The sequence below is a fragment of the Anomalospiza imberbis genome, chromosome 3, assembly GCF_031753505.1.
Source record: "Anomalospiza imberbis isolate Cuckoo-Finch-1a 21T00152 chromosome 3, ASM3175350v1, whole genome shotgun sequence".
Classification (NCBI taxonomy): Eukaryota; Metazoa; Chordata; class Aves; order Passeriformes; family Viduidae; genus Anomalospiza; species Anomalospiza imberbis.
The window spans coordinates 62,136,754-62,159,167 of NC_089683.1; the positions used below are offsets into that span (position 1 = coordinate 62,136,754).

The following is a 22,414-nucleotide window of genomic DNA, read 5'->3' on the forward strand; positions in this document are numbered from 1 at the left end:
TTATACATTAAAATATTTTATTACAGTACAGACAATTAGGCTCAAAATTAATACAAATTAAGATAAAATATTTACAAGGTAATGTGTACAGTGTAGCTGTTTGAACAGCATAAACAAGAGTATGTCTAAAAAACCACATTCCTTTAGTATTAAGTAACAGAGAGAGCAGACCCCCAGCTTGTTCAAGGGGAACATGCATCTATTGCCAAAGGCTTTCTGAAGAATGAGAGACTTTGGAACAAGATTTGTAAAATTAAGGGGAAGAATATTTACTTTATAGAAAGAAAAATCTGGGAGAAGAAGAAGAAAAAAGCATTACTTCATTCTGCTACTCTGTGCTATTCTTAGATCACTATCGTTAGTTCTTCCCCAAACTTACACACCCCAGGCAAAAAAAAAAAAAAAGGTTTTTTAGTAACTTGCTGTAATACTGCCACCAGGTGCCTTTTAGATGCAATAAAAAACAACCCAAGGAATTTTGATAGAGTTTACCCACTTTTTAAATAGAAAAGTCTTCACTTAAAATGTTTCTTTCAACAAGAATATTTTTAATGGGTGAAGTATACTTTGGTTAGAAGAAAATATGGGCTCACTCCCACTTTCCTCAGAGTGCTCTTTCTGCTGGTCTGCCCTCCTACACCATTATAAAATTAACCCAAGTCTCATCAGTAGTCGCCAGGGATTTGTTATAAATACACCATCCATTTGTAAAAATGTGCAGATCATTTCTCTAGTTGCTGAGGGGTACTAAAAGCTTCATAAACATTAGCAGCAAAATCTTTCACTTGTTCCATCATCAACAGGTCCTGGAAGAAATATATAAAATAAACTTCCTTAATCAAACACATTCCCCACTATTCTGCCTGTACTGTAGTACAGAATTCCTAAGAAAAGCACCTGGCATTCCCACAGGCACAACTCAAACTTCTTGCTTTAGAAAGGTTTAGGAGCAGACCTGCAAGTAGAACCAAGGACAGAAGTTTGTGCTTCTGCACAGTTCAGCAGAAGAAATTTTTAGAAAAGCAGTATATTTTTGGAAGATACCAATTGACAAAGAGTTTGTTATGGCAATTGTTTTCAATTTATTTTTTAAAGCCACTGAAATGAAACAAATTATTAAAAATAAATATACAACATTAATTTCAAGATTTTGCTTGGGATGCTGTAAATGAGGCAGGTTCTTACCTGAACAAAGTGACTGGGTGTTTCACTGCATACTGAATGGATCTGTCCATTTATTATTGGAATTATCTTGGCTAAAGGAAGACTGACACTGGAAAGACTAGGAAAGAACAAAAAATATTGACCTGCTCAGACACAGATGAAGCCACTGAAGTGTGATTATAGAATTCTAAGTAATTACCACTTAAAAAGTAAGAATTTAAAGACTGCAAACTAAAATGTATGGATGAAGGGTTTTTTCTCCATATCAAGGCTTTCCTTTAACGTAGAGAAGTACCAATTCAATTTCAGTCCGTGTTCCTATTGCACAGTTTCACACTTGCTTCTCATGCAAGAGTATAATGGTTTAGTCAGAGACTTTGCATGTGTATGTAAGTAGTCAGGTCATAGAAGTGCCTGTCTACAGTGTCATGCTATTTCAAACTAAACCAGGCTTTGGCAGATAGCCAAACTACAGACTTTGGGGGATTTTAAATTATGTAAATAGTATATATTTAAATTAAAACATAACTCTCTGAAAGCCAAGTCACTACAATAAACATACATAAACCCAGTTATCATTCCAGGTTCTAATTTTAATATTTGAGAAAGAATATTTCAAGGATTTGAACTCAGCTTTTGGATTTGTAATGCTCTCACCACACTGCTTAAAATCCAAGTTAACTTCAGATTAAAAGCTATTTTTAAACATTCTTCTCGGAGGATGTAGAAAATCCTGCATGTTACTGCATTTTATCAGCATACCAGTGAAACTTGAAGCTCCATGGCAGCTTTGGCTCCCTGTCACTGGAGGATCAGGGCAATGCCCACCCCCCCTTCCTTGAGAGCCACAGGAAATGATGGAGGCTGGGGTGCTTGGAGCTCATGGACTGCAGGGGAGGGAGGGCTCTCCTTCTCACAGCCTCAATGGGCACATCAGTCAGGAGCCACCACCAGAAGGTAAACCCTCCCCAGCCCAAAAGGAGTCTGCCTGTACCGAGTTCAGGCAAGAAGTGGGTGCAAGTCATCTGACCTCTACTTCTAGGTCTGCAAGTAAAGGTGGGAAAGAATGTCAACTAATTCTAGTGATTTCATGGGTGGAAGGAAACGTGAATCTTCTAGCTGTCTACTTGGCCAAAGTGAGGAGAACCCAGTGATCCTTGAAGAGCAAGAAGCAGAATAATATTTCCAGCACAAGAACTCCAAGAAGGCAGGAAAATCAAGAGCCTTTTTGGAATTCACTATGAATCCAAAGCATTACTGACATGAGAACCACAACAAAAGAAAACATGTACCTATTTACAGAGCTGTTTTGAGAAAGGTCCTTTTCGGTAGGTCTAAAAAATTCTGCCATATTGTCCAGCAGTCGACTGAATCCTCTATTTAAACATGTGCTCAAAACTGTACTGAAGTCTGGACTGAAAAGAAAGAAAAATAGAAAGGAAGGTTTTATTCCTAGGTTTATTTTTTTTCAAACAAAAATCCCAAAAATTCAGTGCTACAGGTGTGCCTCCCCTCAAGGGTGATGTGTGAACCAGACAAATGCCACTAGCATTGCCACCTCATTGAAACACCAGCTCCCTTAACGACCTGAACTCCACCCGAAGATTACTAAAACCCACATAAACCTGAAGCATTCCTCACTTCTATTTCTTACTAAGTAATAACATAGATGGGACTTAACCTTGAAGTGCCCCACATCCCTAGCAGCTGAACTGTAAGAATAGTTTGACATTTGTTTTAATTCCCTCATATCTTATGTTTATTATAGGAAACTCACTTTTACCAGCTCTCTGGTAAAAAGACACATACAACTACCCTCAAAATCATGCATTAAAAATATATTCCAATAAGCCAAAACTGGTGTTCACTATCAAAGCAAGTAAATCGAATAAAATTACACTCAATTTACCCTGCTTTAGCAGAAAAGAAGACTCCTCTGTTCCTACATTACTACAGAGTGGGTGAGGAAGAGATAATAGGTCTGATTGCCAAGGACATCCTGCGTATCTCGTTAAGGCAGCATTATTTCTTTAAAAGTTTGAGAGCTCACAAATTTTGAAAATCCCAGCCTACAACTGATAAATATAAAAATTTAATGCAGAATGGTCACATTTCTCAAAGGAAAAGTTGTCAGCTTTTGGTATGATAGTAATTGTCTTCCATAAACAATAGTTTATGGAAGGAGAAGTTTAATGTGAATACAGCATATTTCTCTATACCTTTCTAGCATATCTCTAGTTTCATTCAGTAATTTAATTGTAGCGATGTCTCTTTCTGTGAGTCCACAGGCCTAGAAAAACCAAAGACAGACACTATAAGCAAGTGTCATCAGCAACCATAAGAGCAGAAATAGGAAAGTTGAGTATCATGAAATTAAGTCAAGATGTACAAGTCAAATATAAAAGAAAATATTGTTGTAAATCAGATTCTTCCTAATTTGTGTTTTAAATGGTCACTGTAGGATTTTTAACTAAAAACAATACTAACTAGAAATACCAGACTATTTGAGGAAGTAATTTTTTCAATTCTGACCTTCAATACTGAAATTATCCCAGTGTATCAGATAAAGTTAAAGCAGTAAATGCATGTAGCCACATGCTGAAGCCCAGGTGTCCTCATTATTCCAGTGTAACACCAAGTGAAGAATGAGTTTTCTCCAGCCTGTGGTGTGGATGGAGACAAACACCTTCACAAAATCTAAGAAATTTATGTGGCAACTGAGATTAGATACACTTTTCACTTGACTCCTGTTCATTTTTCAGCTCAAAGCATCAAAGGACTCCAGCACACCATTCTCTAGTGCACCAGCCAAGATGCTCCAACACTCCATGAATACTGCTGGTACACAAGTGCAAACTGTGCTGAGTCACAGCTTCTTTCACAGGATAAAGGCAGTAACTGGGCTGCATTTCTGAGCACAAAGCTGACATTCTGAGGGTGACACTTGTTTTCTGTCAAATCTGAAGAAAATGCAACTGTGCCTAGATTGAAGAGATAAGGACATTTGATTTATGACGGAAGAGGCTTCGCCATTTATTAAAGACACAGAGGCCATGGTACACTAGAGGACTGTTATGCACCCTTCCTTCTCCAAAAAAAAAAAAAACCAAAAAAGCAGAATGAAAAGATGAAAGGAATTGAATCAAGTACCTGGCTAGCCAAAGGGTTTTCTTCATCTGGCATCAGATAATGACATAAGGGAGAATAAGATGCAATCTGATCTGAATCTTTATGTTCCACTACTTCCCTGATATCTTTAAGTTTCTGTTCCAGTTCCAGAAGAGACAGGGTCTGCTTAAGGGAAATACTGGAAAGGAAAAAGATTAGTTTTGATTGCAAAATGAGTAATGCTGCTTTCTCCTTCTATCAATAACACGTTTACAAGTAACAAAATTCCAATCAGCTACCTGGGTTTGCACTGGCAGGCACAGCCTGCTATAATAAAAGCATTGTTTTGAAAAAGTCAATATGCCTGCTTTTGTTTCCCCCAATTCTTAAACTCTTTATTTTGGGAACAGTCGTCACAATAAAACTTAAAAGCTAACCACAGAGAAATACAGGCTCTTACCTTCCAAAAACTTTATGCACAGCTTGTTTAACAATCGTTATTAACTCAGTCAGTCCTAAAAGGAAGAAAGTAAAAATTATTCTAATGATTTGTTCAAATCCCAAAAAAAATGAGAATTTTGTAAGAGTAGTTAGCTTTTAATAAGCACCATACCATCTCCTAAAAGGTGCTGAATGCTTGATAAATATTGCTGCTGGACTTCAGGGGGTGCTAGTGGTGTCTGTGGGGGAAAAAAACCCAACAGTTCTGTAACATGTCAGCAGTAGAGAACAATGCAAAAATAATTTCAAAAATCATTTTCTTAATCTTTGTAATACTCTTCAGCAAACAGACTGTCCCACTCTCTTCAACTTTTACTGACTCTTCCTGCCCATCAACCCCTGGATCTGTCATAAGTCTTCTGGCATTCTTTTCTTCAAACCGATACAGATTTCTCTTCCATCTTCAGTGGCGTAGAAAAATCTTTCACTTTTCTTTCACCTAAAGGAACCTCTCTTAAAAACCTTCATTGCAGGTGAAACGAGACTCTCCACCACCCCAGAAATTAAATCTAGTGGAGTAAATTATTTATGCTCAAATCTAATAAATGCTTATCTGACAGAAAAGAAACTTTCAGAAACCAAGACAGGATTCCAGTTAGTCCCAATGGAATGCCTCAGAGCTGGCCCTGTCAACCCACTTCCCTATGAGGAACTAACAGAGAAGAAACGTTTCTAGCTCAAACTCATTCTGCCCTTTTTAAACCAGCTTTTTCAGGTTTTACAAAATGAAGCACTACCTCAGTCAACTCTGGCCTTCCTATTGAAAGCTCTTCTCCATCCTGCATTGACATGCTGTTCCTTGACTCTCAGCAGGAGCTATCACAGGGGGGCAGATGAGAACTAATCAGTTTGTATTCATTATTTTTAGATGAGACATCCAGCAATTTGCAGGTCCCACTCTCTACAATGGGTACTTGCTTACTGTGGGAGTGATCTATTTTTACTGAGCAGTGATATGCTGTATCAACAAAAACCAGCTCTTCTACCTTGCTTGACCCCACCAACAGACATTTAGGTAGATCGTCTTTTGGAGTGAAACCAAACAGACAGAATTTCAAAGACAACATTTTTCTTCTTTAATCTCAGAAAAATTTAAGTGGAGAAATTAATGTACGTACTAGGAAGACCTAATATTATATATACATTTGCTTACATATCTTGAATCATTCACATGGTATTATCATTTCACAAAAAATCAAAGCAAAGAAATAATTTCATGTTGGTGTTTAGATAGAAAGAAGCCTTCTTTAGGTAAGACAAATGCAGACAAAAGAATTCTCCAATATTGCTGGTATTCAGGTAAGCAACAGTATCACCACATCATCCAAATTTAGATGCTAGTAAAGGACATCAATATATCGCACTGCCAGTAATACTTCCACGTACCCCACTCTTGTAAGGACCCTTGGTTTCATTCCAATAGTCCGAAACTACGCCCTTCTCATCTCATTAAATAATCCTTTCCCTTCCAAGGAAGTACAAGTCCTACCTTTGAAACAAAGCAAGACACTTACTGTGCCGTTCTTGCCGAGCGCGGCGTTATCCAGGTAGATGTAACCGCCGATGATATTCAACTGGACTCGCAAGAGAACCACCAGCATGCAGGTGCTGTACACAGCAACAATACTGCGTGTGAAACCTTGGGAAGACAGAACAGAGGGACTGCCAAGTCAGGGAAATAAGGATGAGTCAAGGGGAGAGAGTGCTCTCCAAGACTCAGAAGTGCTGATTATTTTTAAATATGCAGTCACATTTCTCTCACTGGTTGTCATAATGTGTTTTCACAACACATACCCAAGGTCATGAGTCTAACGCGCTGGATCTACATCTAAAGTGTCCCATTGAAAGTCCTGTATTAATATCATTTTACATTACCCAAGTTATTTTTGAGAAAATAAAATTCATACAAGTTGTTCCAGAAGGAAAATGTTGAGAAGGAAAATTTGTTGACTCAACAAACTCAACAAATGTTTGTTGAGTCAAATCATCTTTCTTCACTAGGCCAGGAAATACACAGCCTATGTTAGCCCTCATCATGCAATTCAGACACAACTGCAGCTTGTCAAAAGCATTACCTAAGACAGAAGTAGCTAAGATCTAAAGAAGGAAAATTAAAATGAGCATCAGCTACCAGCCAGTAGGCAATGGGGGTGTGTAGAAGAAGCATCATGAATAGATACAGAAGGGAAGAAAGGAGTCAGAACAAAAGTAGGATCTGTAAAGGTGTTATGAAAAGGAGAAAAAAACAAAAGGAAGCAAAGAAGTAATGGTAGAATTTCACTGCTTAATTATGTGAGTTTACTTTTTCCTCCCTTCCACTGCTTCCATCAGCCAACAAATAAGATGATCCAAAGGCTTCATGATCACTGCTATAGTGGTTCTCTCCAATAGGCTCAATAAGAGGGAACTCCTGGCCATGTAAAGGCTGACCTACATTTCTGATCGAATTTCCATTACATTCAGCATAGAATTTCTAAAACTAGTTTCATTTTATTGCGATAGCACAGAAAGGTCTCTCAAAGTTTTACTGAGCAGGGTATCAGGAAGGCAAATAAAATTCTTCACCTTGGTCTCTCAGCTTCTCACTTCCCATGGGGCTAAGATAAGTTCCTTCATGAAAAGCCTTTGGGGGTGCAGGGGCAGGGAAGAGGTTTGCCATGTGTATTACACTATCTTCATATCTACTGAAACAACCCAGTGTAAAGTTTGTTTTAAATGGTGTGAAAGACATTATAAATCTACACTAAATAATTATGCAGATGTAATCTTTCATTTCCACTTACTTATTATCTTTAAATCCTCCCAGATTTCTAACTTGTTTGCTGGCCTGTGGGAAAAATAAATGGAAATATTAAGAATTAGATTTTACTTGGAAATTAACAAGTGTGTTAAATGACATAGCAGTGCTCTAAGGCAAACTTATTTAGCTACCATAATTACTCAAATCATATCCAGGTCTGTATCTCATTCAAGAAAACCTCGTTCAAGAAAGCACTATATAACAACACACTACAAAGGCATAGAAAAGATATTCAAAGTTTAACGTACAAATGTAGTGTTTAGTGATGTCAATTACACACTTACATGATCAGTTTTGAGTTACTACAGCATGCAGTCAGAAAAAGCCACTGATGATACAAAGTGGTCTTTTCTGGGGCCTTGACTCTCTATCTTTAATGTTGACTCAGTTCAGCAGGACTTTCTGTGCGTAATAAATGCAGGATCAGAATTTCATTGTCTTACTTTTCTGCAAGATTTACCATTGCCTGATGTGTTTAAAGTTTATATTTGATTATCAAAACCAAAGAGATCACAACCATCCATGGAAAAGGAATCTTGCACCATCCACACCAATACATGTTGATCTTTTTTCTTTTGTTGAGGCGTGTTCACTTTTTCGACCTGACAGCTCCTAGAAGTTTATATTCTACAGTCAACAAAGCAAGACTGTAATACACCTGAACTGCCTGAAGTACACTGCATATTTATAACTACTATCCAGAGGCAATCTTAGCAATACAGCAGCAGTAGCAGGAATAAGAGCAAACTAACCATCCAAAATTTTCACCAGCCATTCTCACCTGTTAAGCACTGTCAGTAAAGAATAGCTACAGTCTGTTGTGGAAGACAGATAATGTAGAAGTCACTTAGGGAAACATATGGTAATTTCTTAGGATCAGAATTAACACTTAAATATTTAGAGCCAAGAGTTCAAATTAACCTGTACTTTACCTAGTTTATTAAAAAAACCACCCAAACCCTAGCACTTCTAACCAGAAATAATTTCTCTTTACAGGCACAACACGTGCACTTTGGCATTAGTTTGAACATTCTATTGCTTACATATATAAATTTTTTTATGTTCACCACTATCAAATAATGCAAATAATCTGATAAAATAAACTATTAAGTCTACAACTCTGAAATCTAAAGAGACAGATTAAATAAGCAGTAGCTGAAAGAGATACACAGAACCATGGCAAACATAACCAATTCACATACTTTTCGCAAGCTACTCTATGCAAGTTCTTAAAGCTTTGCTAAAACAAAACAAAGGACTTTGTAAAAAAATACTTTAAAATTTCTATACATAAAACATATAATGGGACTCAAAGCCACTTATCAGGGTTAAGTTCTTTATGCAGAATGAAGAGATATAGAGAAGCCAATATATCATCAGACAACTACACTTGCACCTATTACATCAAAATATTTTCTAGAGATCATGCTTACAGAGCTTCTCCCTACAACATAAGGCAGCAGCCAGATAACAGTAAAGTCTGCAAGTATTAAGCCTAACAGTGGAAATTAATTTTTCATCTCCTGCAATTTACTAAGACTCAGCTACTACTCAAAACTCAACTTTTACTTCACATTTACTTATTTGGAAGGCCGTTCTCACTATGGAAGCAAAGGGCAATGCAAACAGATACCAGAGGTTTGGAATAAAGCTAAGTGCTGAAGAGGTGGGAGATGTGCAACATCTGCAAGGCTGCAGAAGCAAGGATATCACCTTATCTTATCCAATCACTGGGCTTTAAAAAGAAGAGGACAGATCGAGCAAGAACATCTATGGTCTTGGGTGCTGTTCTCTCTTCAAAAATTTCTCTGGAGGTCTGAAGACTTCAGCCTCTTTACACCCCCACTGTAGCACTGGCCACCTCAAATTTAAGGAAGTGAGTGGATTTTAAGTTAAAGGAGATTACCTAAGGCATAATATGATCTGTAACATATGATAACATAGATCCATTTTATGTTAAGCCACAACACAGATTATGTGTTATCTTCAGGGACATGAAAGAAAGGTAAATCTCCACATCTGCTCTTTTGTATACTCAACAACAGCATTCAAGGGTCTGGAGCTGTTTGAATGATCTTCTCAAATGGAAGTGGAAAGCAAAGAAATCTATACCTCCATTCATAGCAGAGCTTCTTCAAAGAATCACTTCAAAGTGGAGCAAGCTTTGATGGTTGATTCCATTATCTGTGCCTTCACATCCCCTTCCCTACATTTCAGTTCAAAACTTTCAAGCATCCAGTTAAAACTTCCTCAGTGTAAGTAAAGTAAGAAGTATTAAGACACAAATTCCACTGTAAGATACACTCTAAATGGCCATCCATGCTTACAGAATGTTGCATGTATCAAGCATTAAAAAAAAATTTGTTTTCATAAGTGCATACCAGTAACAACAAAAAAAACGATCTCTATTTTCACTAGGATTGTTGGAACTCAGAGGTGCATCAATGTACCCCTACACTGTTTCAACTGGTCAAACAATTTAGAGACACCAGGTGTATCTTGATAAAAGAATGCTTGCTACAGAGAACAAACTGAGGTATTTGTCTTCACCACTGAACAAAGGATTAAAAACTGTTGCAGACTATTTGCTGCACAGTTCTGATGACATATCTGGTGATCCACAAACTCTTTTGTTTGTTCAGTTTAATTTTTTCATTGAATAAGACTTATATTATGATAAATACATTTATCCTATAAAAATTAACTTTACCCAATTTCTTCTCTTTGGGGTAAATAATATGCAATAACAGTTACAAATACTTAGAGTTTATTATAAAAAGATAATTCAGGCTGCAATTCCCCCTTTAAATCAGGCTGCTCTGTTGTGGAAGTTTTTGGACTGAAAAAAGCAGTGACTGAATAGGTAACCTATTAAATGTTGGACAGCTGAAGTTTTAGCTGTGTAAGTAAACTAGTGACAGGTAAACTAGAAAGAAAGACTAGAGTGACTCAGAAATCCTGTGGTTAATTGCCTACATAACACTTTTACTCTGTGACATATGCCAAGCAATTTAGGTTTAAGATATACTATTATGCACCTTATGTATTTAAAACCAGGCTATTTGTTCCTGCAGTTTTAAGGAATTCCAAGGTGTTTTCTGACAGGGAAGCATTTCTGTTAAGGTATGACATGTTCCTATTTGTTCAGCTCCAAAAATAAAATTTAAAAAAGTTACTTCTCATCACTTACATGCATTTGCAATCTCATCTTGGATACTTTCCACTACTATTCACGTCTGAACTTGGTAAGATTACATAAACATTTTTACGAACACAACATCAACAACTTAGTCGTACTCAGTCATAATATTCTGTTCTGTTTAAGAGATAACTATGTCCTCCAAGTACTTTTACCTACCTATCTTATAACCATTTCAACAAAAAACATGGCTCTCACTGCAGCACCTTAAAGGAAGTAATTTTTGGAAAATGCCATACCTATCAAAATACATGTAACATGACAAAAGATTTACATAGTGATTTCAAAATACCTTAAGACTAATGATTCAATGGGACACTAAACCAAAATTCTGCATACTCTCTACATTACATAATTCGAAAAAAAGTGTCATCAAAACAAGTGGAGTTCAACACATTTAAGACGGCCTTACCTATTTTTAAGAAGAGATGTGAGACTCTCAGAGTTTAACTGATGCATTAAGGCATCCCTCAGTGTTGGAAGCATTGACAGCACTGTTATTAAAAGGAAAAAACCAAACAACAAAACCTGTCAACATCAACAAAAATCCATTATAAACCAGTCCTCAGCTCACACTCAATAGCTGCTATAGGATGTACCTCCCATTGCTCAACAGGCAAAGCTGGGAGGACAAGCAAAATAGGAAACCCAGAGAGTACTCAGAAGAGCAGTAACCTGTGAGCCTCTCAGGAGCTGGGGCACAATGCTGCCCTTACATGACCACGAGGTTTTACTGGCTCCAGCTACGGAGGTGCATTCACATCCTGTATATTCATGCCTCCAGCTCCCAAGAAGAAAATCTGGCAAAAACCTACACTGCTGCATTTCTCCCAGGGAGAAGAAAAAGGTCTGAGGTTTGTTTTTTCTAGCAAGAGAACTGGAGAAAGGTATGTTAAAAATGAGAGAAGGCTAGTGGGAAAAAAACCTTTACTTTTAGAACAATGTCTGATCTGCTGTTACTTGACAGGAACAGGAAATGGAAAAAATACTAAGAACAAAGTATGAAAAATCTTGTCAGGAATGCAAGCTGCCAAACATAAGATACTTTGCACAAAGAAGGGCAAAGAAAAACCTAATTGTTGCAGCAAGATCACTCCCAGCAGTACAAAATGGAAAAGATGAAAATAAAATACCAGTTGGTCAGGGTAAACAGGTTAGACTTACAGCCACCCAAGAAGCCATTACAAATTTCAACAGAAAAAGAAAATACTGCCTAATTTGTTTAATAAAAATAAGTTTTGAATGGCCTGTATTTACAATGACAAGGAATTTGTTAAAATTCTTCTGTCATTGCCTTTGCAAAAATCCCAAGGCTGGTGCACTAAGAAAAAGTACTTTGGCTTTTTGCTCTCCAGCTAGTCAGGTACCTCCTAACTCTGCAGGAAACTGATGGGCTGATGTAATTCTTATTAAAAATTGCCCACCAAGTTCTCCATGCAGCTTACTAACAATGTGATATAATTAATAAAATAATCCTGCTGTAAATTCAGTATTGTTTGAATCTAAATGCTGTTTCACACCTCAATGCCACATGCAGTTTAAAGCAAAAGGGTCCTGGAGTGACAAAAAATTGTAACCTGCATGTATACTTGTAGATTTATTGATGGTAAGGGTTCAGATGCCCTCTAAAATCCCTTTAATCCTCTACTCTTCAGACTCTTAATTTGCAAAACAACTCTATTTATGCACCAGTATTTAATTAAGATTTTGAATTTACCTACATTTCTTATTCCTCTTCCATCCTGACAATATGTAGCATAAATCCCCAAATACCTCCCCCTTATCTAAACCAGTAGCTATTTCCTTATCTTACCTGTCATATTGCATGTCCTCTGATTACTCTCAAAATGGTACTGCCTTCGTGCTTGGGCAATGTACTCAGCTGCCTCTCGTTCCTGGATTTCTCTGATTTTCTTCTGCCCATATTTTCCCAGCAAATAGACTCCTACAGAGAAATATCCATATTAGAAGATGCTTTTAAAAAGTGAGAAAGGTCCTTTAACTGCTTTATTTGATTTTAAAGCATGAGGCTGTATAGTGGGGTTTTTTGGATATGGGGGTCTTGAGTATTTTAATAATTATTGGCAAAGCAATACTCAGAAAAAATGTTTTCAAAATTAATTAAAATGTCAAGGATTATGACTTGAATCAGTAGAAGAAACTTTCCTAAGAAGAGGTATCTTGCCATTCAGAGAAGACATTTTTGGTACGACTGCAATGTGAACAACTAGTACTGAAGAGACTGAAACAAACAAGAGAAGCAAGGTAGGGTAAGAAGAACAAAGAAGAGAGAAAACAAACAGAAATTCATAGGTCTAGAGATGGATGAAAATTTAAATTTTTTAAAAGATATATTTCTAAAACTAGTAGATGTAAGAAATAAAATTCAAGTACTAAAGATCACATATAAGAAAAATGTTACAGATCAACACTTCCTTCATTAGGTCCTGAAACTTCCACAGGAAGAACCTTCGTTTCAATGGGGCTCGACTGTGCCTCTTTTTGTTTTTACCACACCTGGTTCCTACTTTCCAGCCACACTCTTCTCTTGAGGGTCTGACCATCCCTCATCCCTCTCATGAATCTTCATTTCCATTAAGACAGAACAAAAATCTTTGTTTTGCATTTTCATCTCTTCCAACACACATCCCTCTGAGGTTTCCCCCAACTGCTTGTCCCACATCACCAGGGGTTCAGATATCTATCCAGGCTGCCCACAGCTCTGGTCCCATCTTTCTTCATCTCTGCCCCCTTTTCTAAGCCATTCCTCAAGATGCCACTACACCTTCTAGGCTTATCCTCAGCACTTTTGCCCACCGTAACCTGATTTCCATGAATTTCTCTCCCTCCACCCAGGACTTCTTACAGCACCCACCATGTGTCAGGCTCATCTGCTGCCTCCTGTATGCACAGGCAGCAGCAGTTTCCTACTCTAGGTGTGTAACCAGCGCTCCCTGTGTTCTCTCATGAAAGATTTGGAGGGGGCACAGAGATAAGGGAGGAACAACAAGGGAGGCAAAAAAAGACTATTGTACAAGTTAATCACCTGCTGTCTGTGTGGACTAATACTTTAATTACTGAAGCTCCTCTCCTGAGGGCCAGCTCCAAATCTGTCAGGTCAATAACAGCACACAGAAGAAATGCAAGTAACAAAGCAAGTATTTTTATTTTTTTTTCCTCAAAGTACTTTCTAAAGTTGTAAACACAAAGTTTTCTTCAAAGTCCAGTTTGCACATTTAGAAGCCAATATTAGAACAAATGAGGCATTTAACAGTTGCTGAAAGCTGAAAGTTTTAAAACTAATTTTATAAACCAAATCTACAAAAACTAAAAAAAAAAAACCAAAACACAAAAAACCCCAACCAAAAACGAACATACAAACCCCATAAACAAACGCAAACTTCGCAAGATATTGAATTCAGCTACATTTTTTAGGTTACTAAAACTTTCAAAAATATTCCCCAAAACTATAATCAGTGTTTGAAAAGCCTTGTCAATTTTGTGCTCCAATGTCCATAGCTGTAAAAAAATCCAGCTATTTATACTGGCAATATGTTTGCTCACAGGCAACTACAAGCCAGACCAGTCTGGAACAACCACAGTCACTTCCATTTCCCAAAAGCCTAATAAAATAGAAATGGGTAAGTCTTTCCCTCACTTCAGCCTTTAGGCAGACTGCCCATTTGCTATATGAAATATTCACTTCATTAGATGCAAACTTTAAAATTATGGGTCCATATACAAAAAATTCAATTCCACCAATTAATTGTTAATCAAAAATGAGACTTCACAATCAAGATTATTTTCATCTAAAATGTTACCAATTCCTGCCAAGGATATCTATTTAGAATACAACTGTCAGGTTACTGATTTTTTTTCAGTTAACATACTGAAATAGAATTTTTCTAGCATTAGTGATCAATTCTTGAATGCAAGATTTTCTCAATCATTTCACCCCACTACATTTTTCACATTACATTAACATATAGTCATTTGTCCAAATTACTACTTTTGTTTACTTTCCCTGCACCCCAAAATAAATCCTTTTATCTCCAGGTTTTGTACAAGAAAAGTCATAAGTATAAAAAAGACCCTTCCTGAATGTAGACAGACATGAATGTCATAGCAGACATGCAAACAGTTCAAGAAGAATCATGTGTGCCCTGGAGGGAGATAGAGGAGCAGCAGCTTTGAGATTGAGACAGCTAATTGCTTAACTCCTGCTTGTTAGGGCTGTGTGCCTACTCTGTACTAAGAGCTGCTGTGGCCTGGGAGGGTACAAAGTTGCAGTAGCTGTCATCCAGGTTTAAAAAAGAGCCTCCTGATAAAAACACTTGTCCAGACAATGCAACACATTGCTTACACAATGCAATACAACAATACAATGCAACATCATTTCTCCCTCCCTTCCTGGAACTAAGGTATAATTTGACCCACTGTTAACAGATGTTGCTTAATCTAGGATCATCCTCTTCTCTGGAATATGATGCATTAGAAGTAAACAAAAGTAAAAGCTGCACCACCCACCTGCCCACCTTAAGCAAACCCAGCAAACAGCAGTAAGCTTGAGGTCTGGTTGCCAGCAGCAGACTCTCTCTGTTACCAATTGCACAGAGGCTTGTAAGCACCTCTGGAGTCGCCTGGAGGACACAGCACATCACTTGTGAAACTCAAGTCTCAGCTGTGACAATGAACTTCTGCCCACTGCACTCATTCCTGAGAACAGCAGTGGAGACTCTGCAAGCCTCTGGCTTATGAGACATTTCAAAGAGCTGCCAGCCTGGGGGTTGGCTTGCAGGGATGTTTGCATTTTTCTTCAGGACAACCATGTGTATCTATATTAATATGTTGCATTAATTCAGAGGACTTGACAATAATACAGACTAATTCTGGACTTAGAAGTCCAGAATGACTACAACCACACAAAATCATCATGTGGAGTTGGAAGCAGGACCAGAGAAAGCCACATCAAAAAACTGCCACGATGTCAAGTCAGCTAACAAACCTGTAAAAAAACTAAGCTGACATTTTGAAAGTCTCTTGCTATAAACATGCAAAGCCAATATAAGCTTTTTATAATAAGTAATATAACTTAGTTTTACCACTCAGTATGGGATAGGAGGTCTGCAAAAAGCTGCAGCAGCAAGATTTACTCATGTCTAATTAGCTAAACTGTTGTATAGATGGAACTTCATGCTGAATCTTCCCATATGTTTCACAGAAAACCAGGGATTAAGAAAATTCAAAAACAGTGAGGCTGTGCAGAAAGTAATTCCTATGGAAACTTTTTTCTATCTTCATCAAAATGTGAATCATAGAAAATACTACAGTCCCAACACATCTGATGTGGAGGGTTCAGAAACAGATAAGTGATACAAAAAACCATCACCTGATGTCAGATCCTTCAAGAACAGGAATCTCAGTAAGGATCTCAAACTACAACTGATACTGTTTTACAACTGATCCAGAAAGTGAAACATATTGACATATACACTGGCTGGCTGTGCTGGATTTGGCTGGGACAGAGTTAATTTTCTTCGAAGTAGCTGGGAATAGTGTTGGTAGTAGAGAGATGTTTGTAGTTGCTGCACAGGGCTTACACAAAGTCACGGCCTTTTCTGCCTATCACACCACCCCACCAGCAAGGAGGCTGGGGGTCAGAAGGAGATGGGAGGAGACACAGCCAGGACAGCTGGTCCCAGAAGGTCAAAGGGACACGCCACATCATAGGATGCCATCTGAGCAGTAAAATTAGGGGGGAATACAGGGGGAGGGGGAGCACTGTTCAGGGGCTGCTAAGCATTGGTCAGGCCTGATTCTGTCCCTCATCCCACTGGAGAAGGTGTGTGTGTGTGTGTGTGTGGGTGTGGGTGTGGGTGTGGGTGTGGGTGTGGGTGTGTGAGAGAGAGAGAGAGGCTCTGTGGTGCTTTAGTTGCCGGCTGGGAAGCACCCTGGGGTCCACAGCACCTATATCCTGTGGAAGCAAAACTTTGATTTGAGATAAATATGATCTGATTTGTCTCCATATCCCTCTTTGGCTGTAGCACTGTACAGTCTCTTCCCACCTAAATGTAAGTAATGCAAGAAGTTTACAAAGTCTGCAGGCTCTTACATGTTCACTCTTGTGGCCTGCAAGACGGAGGGTATTTCTCACATCACATAAGTTATGGCTTCCCTCTCCCTCAGCCCTTTCCTTTCCTCACAGGTGGAATGGAGGGCTGAGCAGAAGAATGGGATAGGTAATTAGGAAGCATCAAGTTTTCAGGAAACCTCTTTTACAACCCTAACTAACCTTTGCCCTCACTGCCATACTGCCATTTCAGGGAAAAAAAAAAAAGGGAAAAATTCAGTTTTAAGAATTGTATTATATAGCAATTGTGCTGACACACAGAAGCCTGCATCCTTCCAGGACACAAACAGCTCTGTAAGTTGTGGTTTGTCCTTATGTTTAAGCAAGCCATGCATCAAGGGACATACAATTGTCCTGTTATGGTTGAAAACCATCTTTAAAACATGCAGGCACTAAAGCCTTATTCTCTTGGTAACACTGAGTCTCACCAGATTATATTTAATGCCCCTGTGCTTACTCACAAACCAAGCCAACTTTCTCTGCTAAGCAGAGAGATTTCTGAACTGAAATGCTTTTTCTGCAAGCCAAAGGTTGCAACAGATTAAATTCAGCAATAATTAATGCACCACTGAAATCAGAACCATACATTCCAGACACACCCTGAGCTTGTTCTTCCACTGCAGCAACAGAACTTCAATGGTGAATCATTTTGTAATATCTTCTGAAATCTACCTTGAATGCTGAACATCAAGATAAAAACTACTTTAATCAAACCATCCTATAAAACACGTGAACCTAATGTGTTCTTGCAGCTCTATCATGCTCTCTCTCTCTCTACTTTCCGTATTTCTAGTGGGTTTGATCACCACTAGATTTTGCTTGCTAGAAGAGATTTAAGTCATTTCAGTATGCAACGTATTTAATATTGTTAAAGAAAAAGCTTCTAAAGAAAGGGTTTGTACAGGGTCTTTGCTAAGGTGAGGCCTTCTCAACCCCCTCTGTGGTTAAGGGGGAGTTACACATATTTTTCAGTTGCTTTTTCCCTCAATTTGAGCTCTTATTTAATGAGATTTGTATCTTCATAAGCAGTAAAATCTGTTGTAGTGTTGGGATTAAGAGAAATTGCACGAAGAATGACAGCCACTGATAACACACATGGAATCCACTTCAGTAAAGAGAAGAAAAGCTACCAACCAACTCTGATTTTGGTGCAGTAATTCAGTAACACAACACAGATACAATACTGTATCAGTAATAACGTAAACTCTTCTGTACTGTCTAATGAATCATTAAATATTCACATTAATCTCTGACCATGTGCCAGTTAAGGACTTAAAATCATTAAATTTTGTGATGTCCTCTTTTCCTTGTTATACCCTCCTTCCCAGAATATGCACCTGCAGCTCTTAAAAAAACACCAAAGAAATGCAGATTCCAGGCTCTGCTATTAAATCAGCAGATTTGGATGCTTAAATCATTCTGTCACTTCCAAATATTCTGTCTTCATTTAAAAGCAGTGTGTAAAGTTGCATTCCATCTTTCAAGATTCAGCAGTATTTTTTGGAGAGTCCACCACGGATCTCAGAGTTCTGATTCACTGGTGGTGGCATTACTGTAGCTCGTGGAGTTTTTTTAAGGTCTGATCCATACTTATGTAGATGACCAAAGCACTCAAGATTCAGCTGCTGAACAGCTATAAAGCAGCACTCTGCAGCAATTTACTCCATCTCCCTGCCTCCCTTAAAATACCAAGCTGCAAAGTAGCTGCTGGTGGAAGCCCAGATTTACTTTGGTCTCAAATGCACAAAAAGCAATTCTCTACAGTCCTCAAATACTACATGGCCTGAAGAAATAGATAATTGATCCATGCTGCAGAAAATGATAGCACAGTTTAATACTTTCAGTCAGAAATTGACATGCTTATTAGAGGAAGAGCATCTTGGGTTGCTTTTTTTGTTTGGGGTTTTGTGGTCTTTTGTTTTGTTTTGTTGTTTTGGGTTTTTTGTTTTGTTTGGTTATTCTTTAAATGACATTATTTTAGTCCATAATTATTATTTTAAGCACACTTCATCCAATCAGTTACATTTTAGTGAAAGGGACACTGAGCTGTATATAAACAACACCAATCATAAGGAAAAAACTGCAAACTCAGTTATGCTAAGTTGGTTTGCAGGCTGGCAGAAGGCTGTTTATACATGAGGAATTTAAGATTTCAGGCTATGAGAGCCAGAAGTTCCCAGATACCTGTTTTCCCACTTGGGAATTGATCCATATTTTCTTGTTGAAACTGGGAGAAGTGATTTTTAACTATTCCCATTTGTTCACCCACCACTCTCACACAGACGGTTGAAGGGGAGGGAGAACATCTTCCAGGTGACAGCCTGGTATGTAAATCTGTTCACTTAACGTGGTGGGCTGCAAGTGTGGTGGTAAACATGACAGAGCCACAAAACCTGCAGGTGAAGGGGTGAATTGGAGGAGCGGTGTGACCAGTACTGTACTAACCATCACCCAGCCTATTATCATGGATTAATTGGCACTCTTTGGAAAACCCCAGAAGGAATTAATGATGAAAGAATGCAGACAACACAAGAACCACGGCAAGCCAGAAGTAAATAAAATTCACCTTCACAGGGGATTTCACCTGAATATATGACAAAATATACAACAAAAGCCCTGTATACCTCAGAACATTCAACTGTTCAGGCAAGTTCCAGTTCTGTGTCATTTACACTGTATAGAAGAACACTTGAAGACTGAGTGCACAAAGACAAGGCTGTACATTTTGAGGAGTATCTAATCTCCAGCTGCACAGCCATGCACTTCATCGTTAAACAGAGAGACAGATCCAATGTGCTCTTTTAAATCCATTTCCAACTAAAAGTAACCCAAAAATAACTTCAATGGAAGGTGGAGCTTACTAGACCATAACCGCCCTACAGGTTCAACAAGAGCCTTAAGGGAGAAACTGCTTGAATAATTAATGCAAATCTCTCTCGTGTCTGCAACTAATTTATTTTTGTCCGGAGAAGGGCAACTAAGCTGCTGAAGGGTCTGGAGCACATGTCCTGTAAAGAGTGGCTAGCTGGGGGTGTTTAGCCAGGAGAAAAGGAGGCTCAGGGGGAGCCTTATTACTCTCTACAAATATCTGAAAGGAGACTGTAGCCAGGTGGGGTCCGTCTCTTTTCCGAAGTAACAAGTGACAGAACAAGAGCACATAGTCTTAACGTGCACCAGAGGAGATTCAGGTATGACATTAGGGATTAGATATTGGAATGGGCTGCCCAGGGAGGTGGTGGAGTCACCGTCCCTAGAAGTGTTTAAGGAAAGACTGGATGTGGCACTTAGTGCCGTGGTCTAGTTGACAAGGTGGTGTTCGGTCACAGGTTAGACTCCTTGATCTTTTTTCTAACCTAATTGATTCTATGATATTTGACAATTCACCTCAACGCACAAGTCACATAAGAAAGTGGAGGTTTTCAGCCTCCATCCAAAACACAAGTGTCACCCACGCTTTGCGCGCTTCAACGCTGTTTCAAAGTAACGCGATCACCCGCTGTAGGAGCACCCGAGCAACCCGAGCTCCAGTCTTTCGGGGCTTAAGGGACGATTCCCTTAAGCGTAGATTCCCTGCCTGCCTCGGGGGAAAGTCCTGCTGGCACCCGGGCTCTCCCGGCGGCGGACGGCGGGAGCACTTCGGTGTCCCAGGCGGGCGCAGGGCCGCGGCCCGGGGGCGCAGAGCCTCTGCACCCAGCGTGGGGCCCGCCTGGCCGCGGGGGGCCCAGCGCCAGCTCCGAGGGGGCCTCTCCGGCGGGAGCTCCGCGGGGAGGCCCCGCGGCCAGCACCGCCTTTCCCCCGTATCATCGCCCCCGCCCCTCGACCGGGCACTCACCGCCAAGAAAGGTGCCAAGGACGAGGCATTTCTTCTTGTGCCGCTTGAGGAAACTCCAGAGCGACCGGAGCATCCTGCAAGCCCGGCCCGCCCCGGCCCGGCCGCCCCTCGGGTCCCCGCGGCGGCGGAAGGGGTGGAGGCGGCGGCGGCCCCGCCCGCGGTGCCCCGGAAACAGCGGCCGGGCGCGCTATGGCGGAGGCGGGGGACGCGGCCGTGCTGGCCTGGATGGACCAGGCGCTCGACGTGGTCAGTGCGGGCCGGGGCTCCCGCTGTCCCGCGGGGGAAACCTCGGGGAGCCCCGGGGACCCTCACGGCAGCGGGGAGGGCAGTGGGGGCCGGCGGAAGCTCCTCCCGCTGCTGTAACGCTGTCCCGTGCCTCTCGCGAGTCTGTCTGTCCGTCTGTCTGTCCCGCAGGCTAAGGAGGCGCTGGAGAAAGGGGAGGTTCCCGTGGGCTGCCTGCTGGTCTACGACGGCGAGGTCATAGGCAGGGGCAGGAACGAGGTCAACGAGACGAAGAACGTGAGTTGAGGTCGGCCCGGGGACACCGCGGCTTTGCCGCCCCTGCCCTGCGCCGCGCTTGTCCCGTTGCTGGGTCTCAAACGTGCTCTCCTAAAGTCACCTGCGGGTTCAGAGTGCGAAATGACTGTGCGGCCTCTCCTGATGAAGTCCTGTGCACAGGCCAGAACAAAGAGCTATTTCCTGTGCATTTTAGACCTGTTGGAACTTTAACCATCAAATTAGCTGTAAGATCTGGTACCGACAGACCCATTAATGCTAACAGGGATTTTGTACAACTGGAAGTTGTATATAAATTAATCTGACTGCAGGATCTGGCTGTAATTTATATTAGATGTCTCAAATCTGAAAACATAATAAAAAGTTAAAATTACTCTTCTAAGCTGAAAAATGTAACAGTAAAGATGAATCATTATAGTAATTTGTTCTGCAGGACGATCTGTAATATACTAAGAGGATTCTAATACAGCTTTAAGAAAGCCAGGTGACAGAAAAGTTAGGTGTCTCATGTTATGCCATTGTAAACACTGTGGGGAAGCAGACGCTTCTTGGGAAAATCACGCCAGAGATAATAATATTGTGTAGAAATCACATGTTAATAAACAGGCAGAACATAACTGACAAGACTGATAACAAAATCAACTTAAAAATTTCAGAGAAGCTTTCAGGCATTTTTGGTGTCAGGGCTGTCTGAAGGTACATACTAAAATGCGAGTAGCCTGATTTTTAAAAAATCAGCTGGATCTTGGAAACAGTAATCTGTTAATATCTCTGAAAGCCAAGCTTTTTTTGAATTGCTGCTCAGCTCAATTTTCAGTTCTTTTGTGGCTCAATTTTCATAAATGTTTATGTTATAGTGATTGGAAATGCTGGGTACTTAGTGCTTCTAAATTTTTTATCAGATACGTAATTGCTCCATGTAGTCTAAAAAAAAAAAATCTAAGCTTGAAAGCAGTACTTGTTATGAAATGTGAACATAGGAAATTGTTTTCAGTTTTCTCCTAACGATTTCTGGCATTATTTAGGGACCATCCTGGAGAAAAAAAACAATCCTCTTGAGCCATTGAGGAAGTTCCAGCAGACATCATAAATGTCAAGGTCTGTTTTAAAACTGATTTATTGTCCCACCTTATACTGAAGGACTTCTCCAGTACATCATTCCTC

The 22,414-nt window shown here is 39.7% G+C and overlaps 2 protein-coding genes across 2 annotated transcripts in view; one reads left to right on the plus strand and one right to left on the minus strand.

Moving 5' to 3' along the window:
* PEX3 (peroxisomal biogenesis factor 3) lies at positions 1 to 20,876 on the minus strand. The gene is made up of 12 exons (XM_068184741.1): positions 20,735 to 20,876; positions 12,586 to 12,717; positions 11,185 to 11,266; positions 7,557 to 7,600; positions 6,288 to 6,412; positions 4,886 to 4,952; positions 4,733 to 4,787; positions 4,315 to 4,471; positions 3,384 to 3,454; positions 2,457 to 2,579; positions 1,186 to 1,282; positions 1 to 806 (listed from the first exon to the last, which is right to left on the minus strand). Exons 1-12 carry the CDS (start codon positions 20,805 to 20,807, stop codon positions 723 to 725), a joined length of 1,110 nt encoding a protein of 369 aa, XP_068040842.1. The 5' UTR covers positions 20,808 to 20,876; the 3' UTR covers positions 1 to 722.
* The window catches only part of ADAT2 (adenosine deaminase tRNA specific 2), an 8,758-nt gene continuing 7,165 nt past the window's right edge, over positions 20,822 to 22,414 (plus strand). The window contains exons 1-2 of the mRNA XM_068184742.1: positions 20,822 to 20,980; positions 21,149 to 21,253. Coding sequence (XP_068040843.1) covers positions 20,924 to 20,980; positions 21,149 to 21,253 — 162 coding nt within the window. The 5' untranslated portion in view covers positions 20,822 to 20,923. The remainder of the gene's footprint in view (positions 20,981 to 21,148; positions 21,254 to 22,414) is intronic.

What these genes read in the sequence shown, in the direction of transcription:
- PEX3 (XM_068184741.1), bottom strand. Translation starts at nt 20,807, where the DNA reads ATGCTCCGGTCGCTCTGGAGTTTCCTCAAGCGGCACAAGAAGAAATGC. An exon ending in ACATCTCTTCTTAAAAATAG is followed by an intron (nt 7,601 to 11,184) that starts GTAAGGCCGTCT and finishes TTTTTCCCACAG; the next exon opens with GCCAGCAAACAAGTTAGAAA. An exon ending in CAAAACAGCTCTGTAAATAG is followed by an intron (nt 1,283 to 2,456) that starts GTACATGTTTTC and finishes GTTCTTTCCTAG; the next exon opens with TCTTTCCAGTGTCAGTCTTC.